The sequence below is a fragment of the Malassezia sympodialis genome, genomic scaffold (genome assembly GCF_000349305.1).
Source record: "Malassezia sympodialis ATCC 42132 genomic scaffold, msy_sf_7, whole genome shotgun sequence".
NCBI classification, from domain to species: domain Eukaryota; kingdom Fungi; phylum Basidiomycota; class Malasseziomycetes; order Malasseziales; family Malasseziaceae; genus Malassezia; species Malassezia sympodialis.
This window is the reverse complement of record NW_017387805.1, coordinates 1-14,773: the sequence shown is the minus strand read 5'-3', so window position 1 is coordinate 14,773 and position 14,773 is coordinate 1. Positions and strand designations below refer to the sequence as shown.

General features: G+C 64.9%; 6 protein-coding genes and 1 pseudogene across 7 annotated transcripts; 2 read left to right on the top strand and 5 right to left on the bottom strand.

The window, feature by feature from the left end:
* Positions 1–1,482: 1,482 nt before the first annotated feature.
* Positions 1,483–2,500, bottom strand: MSY001_1524 (uncharacterized protein; the record flags this gene model as incomplete). The annotated part of the gene is given in 3 exon segments (XM_018883328.1): positions 1,483–1,539; positions 1,558–1,687; positions 1,719–2,500. The coding sequence occupies 3 exon segments, from the start codon at positions 2,498–2,500 to the stop codon at positions 1,483–1,485; spliced, it is 969 nt and encodes a 322-aa protein (XP_018740099.1).
* Positions 2,501–2,938: 438 nt separating this feature from the next.
* Positions 2,939–6,474, top strand: MSY001_1523 (uncharacterized protein; the record flags this gene model as incomplete). Its single annotated transcript, XM_018883327.1, has 2 exons — positions 2,939–6,388; positions 6,472–6,474. The coding sequence occupies 2 exons, from the start codon at positions 2,939–2,941 to the stop codon at positions 6,472–6,474; spliced, it is 3,453 nt and encodes a 1,150-aa protein (XP_018740098.1).
* A 70-nt stretch (positions 6,475–6,544) lies between these two features.
* On the bottom strand, positions 6,545–8,554 carry MSY001_1522 (uncharacterized protein; the record flags this gene model as incomplete). The annotated part of the gene is made up of 2 exons (XM_018883326.1): positions 6,545–8,479; positions 8,510–8,554. 2 exons carry the CDS (start codon positions 8,552–8,554, stop codon positions 6,545–6,547), a joined length of 1,980 nt encoding a protein of 659 aa, XP_018740097.1.
* Positions 8,555–8,713: 159 nt separating this feature from the next.
* MSY001_1521 (uncharacterized protein) lies at positions 8,714–9,389 on the bottom strand (the record flags this gene model as incomplete). Its single annotated transcript, XM_018883325.1, has 2 exons — positions 8,714–8,772; positions 8,798–9,389. 2 exons carry the CDS (start codon positions 9,387–9,389, stop codon positions 8,714–8,716), a joined length of 651 nt encoding a protein of 216 aa, XP_018740096.1.
* Positions 9,390–9,463: 74 nt separating this feature from the next.
* On the bottom strand, positions 9,464–10,474 carry MSY001_1520 (uncharacterized protein; the record flags this gene model as incomplete). The annotated part of the gene is made up of 2 exons (XM_018883324.1): positions 9,464–9,731; positions 9,765–10,474. The coding sequence occupies 2 exons, from the start codon at positions 10,472–10,474 to the stop codon at positions 9,464–9,466; spliced, it is 978 nt and encodes a 325-aa protein (XP_018740095.1).
* A 203-nt stretch (positions 10,475–10,677) lies between these two features.
* On the top strand, positions 10,678–13,773 carry LRG1 (uncharacterized protein; the record flags this gene model as incomplete). The annotated part of the gene is made up of 1 exon (XM_018883323.1): positions 10,678–13,773. The coding sequence occupies one exon, from the start codon at positions 10,678–10,680 to the stop codon at positions 13,771–13,773; it is 3,096 nt and encodes a 1,031-aa protein (XP_018740094.1).
* Positions 13,774–13,782: 9 nt separating this feature from the next.
* MSY001_1518 lies at positions 13,783–14,772 on the bottom strand (annotated as a pseudogene). The gene has a single exon. A coding segment is annotated over exon 1 (990 nt).
* Position 14,773: the final 1 nt, after the last annotated feature.

Genomic DNA, 14,773 nt, shown 5'->3' with positions numbered 1-14,773 from the left:
TATAGACTTGAATCACCATGAACGATGACATGAACGCCAAACCAAAGATGGCAAGACCAATGTCAGGTACAATCCAGTGCACGAGGTTCTCGGCGGGCCATCCATACACAAGCAAACCAACGGGGACGAGAATGATTGAAGGGAGGAGGAGCGGAAGGCGGTACTCGGGGGAGCCTTGGCGCTCTTCCTGGCCATCAGGTCCCTTGACGATCGTCCCCTTCTTCAGGCGCAGCTGGAGGTAGATCTTGTCGCAGAAATACCCGGTGATGAAAATCCCCGTCATAATGCCCACGCCCAAGCTAATGTAATGTAAGCCGGCAATAGAGCTCTTCATATGATAGTCGCGAATGAACGAGACAGCCACACTAGCAAGTAAAAGGTACAAGTAACCAAAGACCATCGCCAATTCGACTGAGAGACCCGCACACATTGGATTCTTCACAAGCAGCAAGATTGGACGGACAAGATACTTAGTCAAAAGCACCTTCGGCGGGATGGAGAGCGCACATGGCATGAAACGCACGGCTACGATGCGCACCCACCTGGACCCTTGGATTTTTTGGTGCCGCAGGGCAAGGATCGGATAATAGGTCTCACGGAGAAATACGAGGGCCAAAGCGAACGCCAGCGTGCTTGCGAACACAAGAATCCATAAAATCCAGCGGAAGCTCAAGTATTCTGACACAAAACCAGAGACAATAGGTCCGACCACAGGACCCATACTGACCCCCGCCGAGAAAAGCGCCATGGCTGCGCCGCGATGCTCAGGAACAAACATATCAGCCACCATACTGCCGCCGATGCTTAGCAGACCAGAGCCAAAGAAGCCTGCAAAAAATCGCAAAGCAAGGAACTGCGCTTCTGTTTGAGCGAGAGCCGTGCCGATATTGAACAGCAAGAACAGGAGGGTACACACATGTTGGACAACTAGTCGGCCGATCACTTCCGTGAGAGGATTGAATAAGAGCTGACCCACAGCATAACCCAGCATGTAAATGGACAGTGTAAAGGTAAGCCGAGTTTCGTTGGTGATGTGAAAGGCTTGGGCGATCAATGGCAGGCCGGGCGAGATGACGGACGAGGCCATGGGCGAAACGAAGCCCAATAAAGATGTACACATCAATACTGAGAGCTTCCTTGACAGAGGCCATGTCTTGGGGTCGGATGGCTTCTCTGACATGTTCCCTTTCTCCTCTCGCACAGACCCTGCGGGGCGTGTCCCGGATATTTCAAGCGTTACTTCGCCATTCTCAGGATCTAGGCTAGCACTGGGCCTGGGAGGCATGTCCAGAGCCTTTGAAGACACTCCGAAAAGATAGAGACCGCATGGACATAAGATACCACCACTCCTTTATGAATGCAATCGCATAGTGAAGCGGAGACGGAGAACGCGGCGTTTAGTGCGTGTTGCGGTGTTAAACGGATATTAGTAACACCTCCATAATTGGCACCAAGACCGACACATGACTATGAAAGGCGTCGCTACGGACGCGGGGGAGCGCCACCCATGCCGCCCATGAACTGCTGGGCCATCCTGTTCTGTCAAAGTATAGATACGTACTGTCGCAGCTGAGGGTTGTTCATCAAGGAGGACATATCCGGCATCTGACCATTCGAGCCGAAGTTCTCCGCCATCTGACGCAGCATCGGGTTGTTCATGAGCTGCTCCAGGCCGCCGTTCTGCATCCTGGCACGTCAGTTTCCATGTGGGGACGTACATCTGCTGCGCCATCTGCGACACCATCGGGTTGTTCATGAGCGAGCTCAGGTCAGGCATGCCACCGGCACCGGCGCCAGGGAATCCGCCCGCACCAGTGTTCAGATTCGGGGTGGGCGTGGACGCCACGGCATCCTTGCTGCCACTCTCCGCCAGCTTCGCCTTGGAGGTGTCGAGGCCGGTCTTCATTAGCTTGTTGCTGGGGTCCACTTCGACACCCTTCTCGTAGGCCTCGGCTGCCTCGGCAAACCTGCCCGAGGCAAACAAGGCATGACCAAGGCGACTGTACGCTTTGCCGAAATTGGGGTCGATCTCCGCAGCCTTCTTTGCATCGTTGATGGCTTCGTCGTGCTGGCCAATCTGGCTGTACGCTGCGGCGCGGTTAGAATAGAATACGGGAGACGAGGGGTACAGCTCAATAGCCTGTGTGTACGAGTTGAGCGCGGCGCCGTAGTCCTTCGCCGACATGTACTTGTTGCCCTCGTTCTTCAGCTCCTCTGCGCGGGCCTTGTCGGCCTCCGACACACCCTCCTCCTTCGCTGTACTCTTAGGCTGGGACGCAGCGCCGCCCATGCGCTCCTGCGTCTTGAGGAACACATCAAAAATAGCCTGCAGGCCAGGTGAGTTCTTCGCGTATGTTTCCCTGTCCACAGGCGATCTGGGGTCCACAGAAAACACAGAGCTTACCGCAGCGGCAGCTTCTTTGAGCTTGGCATCGCCCTGTGAGTCGAGCCAGGCAGCCACAGCAAAGGCGAGCGGTTTCGAAGAGTCAGTGATCGCCATGGTATCGTAAGGCAAGGAGCGGGGGTGCGTGTGCGCTAGTCTACACGTGACTTGCCCCCACAGGCGGTCGAAGAGCGCCTAGTCCCTCGCCTCGGCACATATAATGACACGTGTAGCTGGTGCATGGGAAAGGTAGAGCGAAAGACTGTACGAGATCATTGATTATTCTATTTGCTAGCCACCGGAGACCATGTCTAGCCCTTCTCCCCCGCGGCCTCGTGTGGGGTTTCTTCGCGGGAGTAGGCAAAAGTCGAAGCTCACGTGGCCCTTCTGACGTATGACATAGTTGGGTCGCTTGGCCTCACCCCGGGTGCCACGGTCCCTGGGTTCGAACAGACTGGGGTTGAGCTACACGAGCACGTGACGTACAAACGCTGACCAAAGGTCAGGAACCTATGGGTCGTGGGGCAGGACCTGCGCCAAGCACATGCGTCGTCAATGCTCCTGCGCCGTCGGACAGGTAGTGAGCCTAGGCATGCATCGCTTCAACTAAATGGATGGACACGGGTGGGCGACAAGGCTGCTTCCTCAGAAGACTCGTCGCCCTCCGCGGCCCGCCGTTCATGGCGCTCCTTCACCCACACTATCAAGCGCCATTATACCCGCTTCCGTGTGGCCTTGGCTGAACGGTTTGCGCGGCATGGGCACTGGATCTCGTGCCATCAGACGCGGTCGATCCTGCTATGCAATGTGGTGATTGCATCGCTCTTTTATCCTGCGGTGGTCATGTACTTGCTGACGACGTCGGAGGGCCCGTCGTCGATGGCAAGCGCCCCTGCGTGCATGCATCGCAACGAGCTGATGGCGGGCCACGATGCAGTCTGTGTCATGGGATCCTGGATGCCAAACAACATCTGGGACATGGCGCTGGCCTCGATCCTGGATCTGACTGGCGCGTCGCGCGCCGACGTCCTATCCGACATGTACCCGGTGCAGGACCTACGCTTGGTTTGGGATGAGACACCTAGTCTCCAAGTTGTTCGCGACACAAACGTGTCTGCGCCCACGGTGCATGTTGCGCAGGTGCTGGTCACCTCGGACGCGACGCGGCGGGCGGGCGGCTCGCCGTACGGTGTACTGCATCCCCGTCTTCTCCTCTCGGCTCTGGCGCTGCAAGAGGCACTGGATGAGCGCCTACTGCACCCCAAGGCCGCGGGAGACCCTTCGTGTGTGCGGCGCAATGCAACAGACTCTTGTCTCGTGCTGAGCCCCCTCGAGTTCTGGGGCTACGACGCTGCGCGGGTCCGCCAGGACAAGCACCCTGCGCAGAGCTATACAGGCAGTCCTGTAAGAGCTGTCGTGACGCCGCCCGTGGCGCCTCTGACGCCGCATAGCCCGCTGCCGCTGCTCTACTCGACGACGCTGTCCGGCCGGTGGCCGTACCTGCCGCTTTTCTCGCGCGCTGAGTACCTGGTTCTCACGTACTTTCTGCAGGAGGCGCCGACCGACGCGTGGCATGCGCTTGTGCAAGAATCTGCCTCGAGCCTGTCTATGGCGCAGGTTCGTGTGCCGTCTGGCATAGAGCCCGGCTCGACGGTGCTCGAGTTCCAGCCGCTGGCCGTGACAGAGCGGCCGAAGCTGCATATCCAGGTGGTCGTCGTTGGCTACCTCCTTCTCCTGCTGTTCATTTTTCGCGAGCTCGTACAGATGCGGCGGCTGCACACGCGTATCGGTATGGTGTTCACCGGCAGTGTGCAACTGGTGATTGACCTTGTCCTAAGCCTAAGTCTGTGCGCGCTGCTGGGCATCCGGCTGAACGCGGTGCCATGGTCCATTTTGCCGTTCATCATTGTGCTCGTGGGCGGTGAGACCATGCTCTTTGTGATCCGCACGATCACTAACACCCCTCTTTCTCTTACGGTCCATGCGCGCGTGGCGTATGGCCTGTCGCAAGTAGCTGGCCCCATTACGGTCTCGGCGGCGATCGATGTGGTCATGCTATGCCTGTTCGGCTACTTTGTGCGTTTGGAGGCCGTGAAGCAGTTTGTCGTCTTTACGATCTGTGCGCTTGTCGCCGACTATTTTATGCAAATGACCTTTTTCGTCACGGTGCTCAGCATCGATATCCAGCGGCTGGAGCTGGCCGAGGTGCTCATGCAGGGCGCGCGTGTCCCATCGGTCACAGCGGCGGCCGACGCCGCGGACGCGCCGGCCAAGCTGCTGCCGTACCGCCCGCACTCGGCGACGGCATTTCTGCTGGACGGTGTGCGCCGCATGATGCGCATGCGGGCGCCGCAGGCGGTGCGCACAGCGCTCGCGGCGGGCATTGGTGCAGTCATGCTGGTCGCGTGGCTTCCGTCGATCCTCTCGAGCCACGGGCTGATCCGCCTGCTCGGCTCACGCGGGCATGTCCTGCCGTCGCTCGAGCAATACAGTGATGCCGCGCTGGACGCGAGTCCGTACGGTGCATTCTGGCGTGCCATCAACCCTGGGCGCGCGCCGTACGTGCGCCTGGTCCTGGACCCGTGGGTGCTTGTGTCGTGGGCCGACGCGTCACTACCTGCGCGCGGCGCGCGCGAACCGCCAGGCCCATGGCTCGAGGCGTTGTTCTATGACCGGCGTGGGACGACGCTCTTTTTGCTGTTTCTCTTCGTTGTGAGCCCCATTGCACTGTCCACGCTGATCTTGTCTGTCGTGCTGCGCTACCTGCAGCAGAACTCGGACAAGCTCGAGACGTCGCACCAGCCGGGCGACGACGCGGAGCTGCGGCGCCTCCTGCAGGCAGATACCCCGCCGGACCATGCCTTGAATCTGCAGCTCGTCGCCCACACGGACGAGCTGCACGAGGGCCCGATCCTCTTCCTAGCTGCGGCGCCCGGCGTCTGTGTCAGTGTCGACACCCACAACACACTGCGGGTGGAAGAGGACGGCCGCGTGGTGCTGTACAGCCTGGCGAAGCAGCGCACGGAGCAGGGTCTCCCGGCGGATGGGACACCGATCATGGCCCTCGCTGCGGATGAGCGGCACATCGCGTGGGGCCAGGTGTCAGGCCGTGTATCGCTGATGGACCTCGACACACGCCGGATCGTGGACCTGAGCAGCTACCCCATCGACACCGCGTCCGAGCGCCCGTCGGCGCCCGTGCAGCAGGTGGTGTGTATGTCCACACATGTGCTGTCGCTGCATGGCGACGGTGCCGTGTGGGCATGGCCACTCGCGCCGGGCTCCGAGCTCTCGCCGCTCGTCTCACCGCTCCCGGGCGCCTGGACCGCGGCGCCGCTCTCCAGTGTGGTACGCGGCACGTGGCTTGCGGCGGCATCGTCTCGTGGCCATCTCGCGGTGTACGGCATCGCCGCCGATCTGCGTGTGGAGCGCGTCGGCCTCGTGCACAGCGGCGGGGACCTAATCCGCTGCGCGGCGCTGGTGCCGCCGCTGTGCCTGGACGACGAGCCCGGCGCGGAACGCCCACCGCGCCTTTCGCCGCCGCGCGTGACAGCAGGCGGCTCGAGCCCGCCCGCTCCCACATACTGGCTCCTCACGGGCGGGAACGACGGAACGCTGCGGCTGTGGGCCCTGCCCCGCAAGAGCGCCGTGGCGACGCTTGCGCTCGATGCGCCGGGCGACGGCGCGATCCGTTCGATGGAGCGGGTGCGTGAGACGCAGTTCCTCGTGCAGACGGCTAACCGCGTGTGGTTTGTGCGGGTGCAAGGCACGCGTGGCCAGCCGAAGATCGTGCTGGTCGACAGCCTGCCGAATGTGCGCGGCGTCGCGGACGTGTACCCCCACTCGGGCGGCGATCCCGTATGGCTCCTTGGCATTCGGCGGGCGGACCATACGGCCGAGGCACGCTGGGACGTGTGGCGCGCGCGCCTGCCGTGTGGCGACAAAGCAGCGGTGCCGGTGCCGGAGCGGATCCCCGTGGCCGTCGAAGCCCTCCTGCGCGCGTCCGTACGCGAGTCAGTCGCGCAAGGCCGACACCCGCCGGCGCGTCTGCCGCTGTTGGCCACGCGCCTCCACCGCATGGTGCGCAGTGACGGCGAGGGGCAGTGGCGCGTGCCGTTTGGCAGTGCCGTCCTTGCGTTGACGGCCGAGTCGCTAACGTAACTATAGGTTGTAGAGGGCTGGCTTGGCCTCGATGTGAATGTCGCCGTAGGCGTGTGTCTGGTGCAAGCGCACACAGTCGCGCGTGCCGAGGGCGAGCAGCTCGAAGAAGAAGCCGGCCGCCGCACGACGCGTTGCTTGAGCGTCGAGATCATGGAACGATACGCGCTCCGACGACATGGTCGTGCGCAGCACATGCGCGGCGCGGCGCGTACGCACATGCACTGCATCCGTGTCGGTGGCCGTGTCGGGCGCACGCGTGTCAAACGCCTGCAGCGGGTAGGTCGGCGGCACATCCACCAGCACGTCGGCCGTGTCGAGCTCGGGCGTCGGCATGCGCTCGAGCGGAGCAGGGCGGCCCGTCACGTCCACACTCGAGCGGCGGTGCCGCGACGAGCGGCGCGGCGCCGGCTGAGGCGGCGCAGCCTCCGCCTCGGGCATGTCGGCATCCATGTCAGGCAGGTCGACCTCGGGGCCGGTGGTATCGAGCGGTGCCTCCGTAGCATGCGACACATCAAAGCTGTCGTCCTGGGGCTTGGCCATCTCGATGTCGGGCATGGGTGGTGGCTCCAGCCACGCTGGCGCCTCACTGGCGCGGCGACCGACCTCGAGCGGAAACTCGTCGTCCATGCGCAGCGCCTGCGTCTGTTCGTGGAGACGCTGCAGCCACTGTTGCATCTCTTTTTGTGGCGTCACGGCACTGCGGGCCAGCACTGCATGCCGTGCGTCTGGCGCAGCGGGCCCGAAGACCGGCAGGTCACGCACCATGGCGCCCCACGTCATGCTGAGAGCTCGCGCGAGCACGGGCTGCGCGCCGCGTGCTTGCGCCGCGCGCAGTGCGAGCTGCACACGCGATGACGGCAGGCAGTGCTGCTGGTGCGTCGTGGGGGCCAGCGTCGCGGCCACCTGCGCTGCCCGCGCCTGCAGGGAGCGCGCACGCGCCGGGTACATTTCCGTCACGTCGTCCTGGATGGGGCGCTTTCGTGTTGTGCGCGGCGCCGCATCGGCCGCGCGCTGCTCGGCCGCCGAGCGCAGCTTGGCGGCTGTCTGAGGCGTGAGCTGGGCCTGCGCCACGTCGTCCAGCGTCAAGTCCCGACGCCCTGGCGCAGGAGTCGAGTGTGTGTCCGTCGCTGGTGGCAAAAGCGGCGGCGGCGTGCCGTCCAGGCGCCCAGGGTCTAGGGGCAGCGGCGGAAGGTCCAGAGGCGCCGTGGAGGACAGGTCCGGCAGTGGATCGAGCGAGAGGTCGGCGCTCAGATCCAGATCGCCAACGAGCGCGTGGACATGATCGGCCGTGCTTCCGGCCGGCGGTGCATGGCGTGCCACACCGATGCTGGCGAGCGAGTCGTCAGCGCCCGGTGCCTCGTCCATGGGCAAGGTATGCTGTGTCGTGTCGCGATGGGTATCATGGCGCACGCGCTTGGTCGGCGGTGCGCGCGGACGCGACAGGCGGGGACTGTCATCAACGAGGCCGAGGTCAAAGCCGGTCGTGGAAACGTCGCCCAGCGCGTCGCTCGATGGCCCTAAGGGCGGCAGCGGCTCGTCCATGGCCCAGTGCGCGTCAGGCAACGTAATGTCCGCGGGGCGCGCGAGCTGGCGCGCGTGTGCGGCAGGGCGCACGCCCCACTGGTCGAGCGCCGGCTCAGGGAGGAGCAGGTCCATGGGCGTGTACACGTCGGGCAGCGTGATCGCCGCCCGGGCGCCGTGCAGCTGCTCCTGGGAGAGGTCGACGACGGCGGTGCCGCGGAATGCGACCTTGATGCGCAGGAGCGCATCGGAGCAGTCGTCCTGGAGGTACTTGGCCTTGCGCGAGTAGATGCGCGCGAGACCGAGGAGGAGCTGCCCGCTGATCCGCAGTGTCACGGGCACCTCGTCCTCGTGGCCGATGAGGACATCGATGCTCGACGGGATGCTCGTCTGCAGCAGCTGGGACTTGCTGAGCTTTCTGTCCCAGTGAGCAGCGAGCCATACACGCGAGAGCGGACCCTGCTTGTGCAGGATCACTTCGTGAGACATGATGACCGCCGCCGGGCGTGGTCCGAGGGGTGAGGCAAGGCGCGCCACCGCCGCGCGGCGCGCGTCGCGCCTCACGTGGTGTGGAGGCAGCCGCGACGCGTGCCGCGGCAGGCGCGCGCCTCCACGTATGGACGCATGAGGTACGAGGTATCGGGCTAGCTAGCACTTTTGGGTGGCACCGGTGCGGCCGCTCCACATGTCGCTGAGGGCGGTGAAGACTGCCTGTGAGTCGGGACGACATACCGGACACATTCAGGACCAGGAAGCCAAACAGGGCACAGGCGATGCTCAGCAGCTTGGTTGACTCCCACCAGCGGAACGTCTGCTGCGGCTGCCGCCTCGCCACGTCGGCGCCCGGCCGGAGGGGAAGGGAGAGGTTCTCGGCCTCGATGGGCCCCTCGGAGCCCTCCACGTCGGTGGCGGTGGGATCGGCGTCCGACACGGGCACGTAGAGCGAGGAGTGGTCGAGCTGGCTCGCATCGTGGCTGAGTTTCAGGTAGCACACGCTGGGGAAGCAGAAGGCGAGCGCTGTCGCGCTCAGGCCGCCTGTCAGCTCCAGCACAATGCCCAGGTCGCACGTCAGCAGCGAGATGACCATGGCCAACAGGACCAGGCTTGTCGTGAGGACAATGTGGCGCCGGCGCTCGTACTCGCCCCCAAAGAAGTAGGTCTCAAGCACTTCGCGGCACACGAAGCATTCGAGCGGCAGCGTCGTGAACATGTTGAGGCCGAAGCAGAAGCGCGCAATGTTCACGACCGTGTCGCTCTGCGGGAAGTTGTTGAGGATGTTCGACAGTGTCTTGTCCTCGAACGACCAGTAGCCGGCGACCGCCATGGAGATGGCCGCAACGGCCGAGATCAGCGTCGAGTAGTGCGTAATGGTGCGGAACTTATCCATCGACGGCTCTTTCAGACTGCCATAGATGACTGGGTCAGCGTGTGGAACGTACGCAGCGAGTTGTGGTGGCACACAAACGCAAAGCTGATCACAGAGATGGAGCGGATGAGCTTCATGGGGTGCACGAGGGTGAAGCGCAGACTCGGGTCGCCCTTGAGCTCGGCGGGCATCGCGGGGCCGCGCACGACGACGGCGAGAATGATAAAGACCATCGAGAGAAGCGCGACGGCGCTGGCCTTGCTCAGGTTCTCGATGTTGCGGTACAGCGAGAGCGGAAAGCTGATCGCCATCGTGCATACGACAATGACAAACTGCCGGTTGCTCAGTATCGTATCGCGCAGTATGGGAAACACGCTCGAAATGACGTTCGGGATCGTATCGCCGACCACGACGCAGAAGGCGCACATGCCGCCAAACGCAAAGACGAACTGGAAGATCGACACGGCCATGCGCCCATGCTGCCCAAAGCAGTGGCCCATGATGTCAATGTACGTGGCGCGCCCACTGAGCTTGGCGTTCAGCACGATCAGGCGGATCGTCCAGTCGGTCAGCAGCGCAATGCCTGCGAGCAGCACGAGACCGGCCACGAAGCCCGACTCGCGAATGGCGTACGGCAGACTCACGATGCCGGCGCCCAGAATGCTGTTCGCCATGTTCACCGTGCCCTCAAACACGCCAGCGCCGCGCCGCAACCACTCGGGCAGCTGCTCGGGGTCCCAGGACGCCGGGAGTGCCTGGCTGATCTGGCGCATGCTCTGGCCAAACAGGTCCATCGATGTGCGCGACGTCGACGCGCCAGGGAGGTACGGCATCGTCGATGGCAGGCGCGGCGCCGGCTCAAGCGGCGGCACGACACTCGGATCGGGCATCACAAGCAGGTCGTCAATCTCGTCCGTGTCCGCTTCGAACATGGCCTCTTTGGACGCGTTCAGGGAGCGCATCGGAAGTGCCATGCGGCGCTCGTCGGGGCGCGCAGACGCAAGGTCCACGTCGTGCTCGGGCGACGCGCGCGAATCCGACATACGGCCGGGGTGGCGCGTAGAAAAGCCAGGCTTCGGGGCCGCGAGGGCCCCGGCGTGCAGCGGCGGGGCGCATCTGCAATTTTTCAGGTACCTACGGGGGGTCGCGCGGATGTTGGAAACAGCGGTACGGCGGCCTACTGGGCCGACCGCGGTGTGTGACACGCGCAGCCGGCAGACGACCAAGCCTTGTCTTGTCTCGTCACATGGAGCCGCGCATGGCGGCAGAGGCGGCGGGCGGCGGCGGGGCGCCGACGGGCGCCCCGCTCGATGCACCGTCTGCATCGAGTGCACGGCCGGTGATGCGGCGGCATGTGAGTTCGCGCCCGTCGGGCCCGGACGAGCGGGCTGTGCGCAGGGAGCAGGTGTGCCGGCAGTGTGGCCACCAGATCTCTGGGCAGTTTGTTCGGGCGCTCGGTAGCGTCTATCATCTGGAGTGCTTCCGGTGCGCGGACTGTGGCTGTAATGTCGCGTCGAAGTTCTTCTCGGCGACGGATGATATGATGCATGAGAACCCTGGGCAGCTGTTTCCGCTGTGTGAGACGGACTACTTCCGGCGGCTGGACCTGCTGTGTGCCAAGTGCGGGCGCGCGCTGCGCGGCAGCTACATCACCGCGCTCGGCGCCAAGTACCATGTCGAGCATTTCACCTGCTCGTTGTGTGAGACGCAGTTTGGACCGGACGACAGCTACTATGAGCACGGTGGCCAAGTGTACTGCCACTTCCACTACAGCACGCTCTTTGCGATCCAGTGTGCGGGATGCCAGACCGCCATCCTCAAGCAGTTTGTCGAGATCAACCGTAACAACGCCGACGAGCACTGGCACCCCGAGTGCTACATGATCCACCGGTACTGGAAGATCAAGCTTGCGCCGCAGATACACGCGCCGCCTGCGCGCCTGCGCGACCGTGCCGACGAGGTGGCGCTGAGTATGCCCGGCGCCCTTGCGCTCTCGCCCAGCTCGTCGGACGACGGCGCGGAGGAGGCGCCTGCGGAGACGCCCGCCTCGGTGCTGCAGAAGCAGCGTGCGATGGAGCACCGCGTGTTTACGATTTGGCGCGTGCTCTCTACATTTGAAGAGTCGTCGGCAGCATGCATCTCGGACATGCTGCGGCATGTGAGCAGCGGCAAGTACCTGGGCGGCGTGCGCTTTGCCGTGCGGTTCGTGGTGCATGTGGAAGTGCTCTTCTCCGCCATCGACGAGCTGGACATGCACTTTCAGCGGGCCGGCGCGCCGTCGATCCAGTATGTGCGCGAGGCGCGCATGCTGTGCAAGAAGATCGTCAACTTTTTCTCGCTGCTGTCGCACTCGCAGGAGACGGGCGAAGAGCGCATGCACATTACGCAGGAGCTGCTCTCTCTGGTGACGGGCCTGGCGCACTACCTCAAGATCCTGATCCGCATCGCGCTCACGGGCGCGCTGCGTCTCGACCAGGAGCACGGCGTGCCGGCCGCGCTCGAGTCGTTCCTCGCGCGGCTGGACGAGCTCCTGTCGCTGCAGGGCCTGCACGACACGCTCGACACGGACGCGGTGCATGGGTACACGAGCCTGCCGTGCGTGCGGGGCCCGCACGAGGCGGACCAGGCGGCGGACCTGTGTGTCCTGTGCGGACACACGGTCGAGGACGAGTGTGTGCGGCTGAGCATCGAGCTGCGGTGGCACTGGGCATGTGTCCAGTGTGCGAAGTGCCAGCGCGGCGCCGTCAAGCCGGACGGCAGTGTGCCGCTGCGCCGCGGTGCGGACGATGCGGCGGCCCGGCCGCCCAGCGTGCCGATCACGCAGTTTGTGTACCACAGCGCGCGGCGCGACAAGGGGGCCATGCAGTGTGTGGGCTGTGCGGGGGAGCCAGCGGCGCGGTACCTGCCGGTGACGCGGCTGGAGCAGTATGCGTTCCTACTGTGTGTTGCGCTCAAGCGCCTTGACGCGCTGCTCAAGCGGCAGGCGCTCCTCGAGGCGCCGCTTCCGCCGGAGCCTGAGCCAGATGCGCTGACAGACGCCGAGTCGAGCACGTACCGCAAGTCGGCGGAGGCGAAGCGCATCGAGTCGCAGTACCTCGACCGGCACATGTCGAGCAAGGCACATGTGCCGCGGATCAGCACGGTGATCGGGCAGCCGGCCGGCTTCCACACGGCGCCGGGGGGCGAGAGTGTGCGGCACGAGGCTGCGCCGCATGCGCGGCCGACGGCCGGGGCGATTCCGATCCGTGCGCCGTTTGCGCGGCACAACTCGGACGTGCTGGTGCGCGAGGACGACGCGCGGACGCCGCCGCTGCCGAGCGACTCGGCCAACGAGGGAATTACGCTGGCGGACATTCCCATGATCCTGCAGGCGGAGCACGACCGCGAGCAGCGCGTGTCGGGCGAGGCGGCGCGGCGTCCGGTGAGCTCGCTGTCGTCGGAGGAGCTGCTGGTGCTCAAGTATGTGGCGCTTGTGCGGCTGCAGCAGTCGGTGCTGGGCGACCAGCTGCGCATGGACGAGCTGCTCGAGCTGCTCGAGGTGCGGAAGAGCACGTTCTGGGGCAAGCTCCTCTTTAAGGGTGGCAAGGACCGGCGCGATGTGCGGCGCAAAGGCGTGTTTGGCGTCTCGCTCGAGTACCTGGTCGAGCGGCAGGGCGCCGACTCGACGCTGGGAGCGACGCCGACGCCGATGCGTGTGCCCGCGCTGGTCGACGACATTGTCTCAGCGATGCGGCAGATGGACGTGTCGGTGGAAGGCATCTTCCGCAAGAACGGGCACGTGCGGCGGCTCAAGGAGCTCGCGGACGCGCTCGACCGCGACGCGGACGGGGTGAACCTGTTTGAGGACCACCCGGTGCAGCTGGCCGCGCTGCTCAAAAAGTTCCTGCGCGAGCTGCCGGATCCCCTGCTCACGGCGCGCCTCTACGGCCTGTTCCTCGCGGCGCAGGTCAGCGAGGGCGACGCGGCGGAGCGCCGCCGGCTCCTGCGGCTCGTGGCGATGCTCCTGCCACGTGCGCATCGCGACACGATGGAGGTGCTGTTTGTCTTTTTCAAGTTTGTCGCGACGTTCTCGTACGTCGACGACGAGACGGGCAGCCGCATGGACGCGGCGAATCTAGCGACGGTGCTCGCGCCCAGCCTCCTGTTTACGCGTGCTGCGGAGCCGACACCTACGGAGGCGCACATCGCGCAGCGCGTCGTGTGCGATATGATCGAGCACCAGGACGACTTTTGGTTCGTGAGCGAGGACCTGGAGCGGGCACTGCGCGACCGCGCGCTGGTGAGTGCCGCGCCGGAGCTCGCGCCCACGGAGATGCTGCGGCTGTGTGCGGCGTATGCGTAGCACTGTATATTAGATGCCATAGCCGACGACGCGCGAAAACACAAACGGGCGTGCATGCTTGTGGGGAATCGGCACGACCTCGGCCGTCTGCAGATTGAGCGACGAGTACGCGAGCATGTCGAGGCGGTGCCAGCGCCCGGGCGCCGGGCGCAGGTGCAGCGTCATCTGGAACGTATAGCCGCGCAGGTGCGGGTCGCGCAGGTCGTCGATCACGACGGTCGCGCCGCGGCGCGCGGGCGGCGCGCCGTCGTCGACGAGCATGTGCCAGCGCCCGGCCGCACACCCCTTCGTGCGCAGGCCGGGCACCAGCTGCCGCACCGCATCGGAGGGCGCCTCGGTCGTGAGCCAGCTGAGGCACCGCCCGTTCGGAAAGAAGCGCAGGTACCGGAAGAACGCGACCTTGTGCAGCACGCGCACCCACACGTTCTCGACGGACAGGCCCTGCTGCGTGTACTCGCACGTCGCAATGTACGTGCCGTTCAGGCGCACACGCGGCTCGTGCACAAACGCATCGCGCCAGCTGCATGGCATGCGCGCCAGCGGCGCCTCGTACGTAGCCTCGGCCACGGCCTTCCACACCTGTGGGTGCGCCGACAGCCAGCGAAGGCGCCAGCACACGCGCCCCAGCCGCTCGAGCGCCTCATAGTCGGCGCCCGTGTACGCGCGCCACGGCTCGCCCGGCTCGGGCACAAAGGTCTGGAACTCGCGCACGGCCGGCACGAGGAGCGGCGCAGGCGCAGGCGCGACGACGCGCAGCAGGATCGCGAGCCACACCTCGTCCGGGAGCCGCGCGACCGGGACGGGCGCCTGCTCGTCCGCCGGGTATATGTCGTGCACGGACGTGTGCAGCCGCAGCGCCTGCAGACGCGCCGTCACGCCGCTAATGGCGCCGTCCTCCTGCCCGTCGGTCTCGGCGGCCAGCGCCGCTGCATGCCGAGCGACCGACTCGGCATGCGCCTCCGTCAGCGCATGGAGCAGCGCGCGGAGGCTGTCTGGCTGC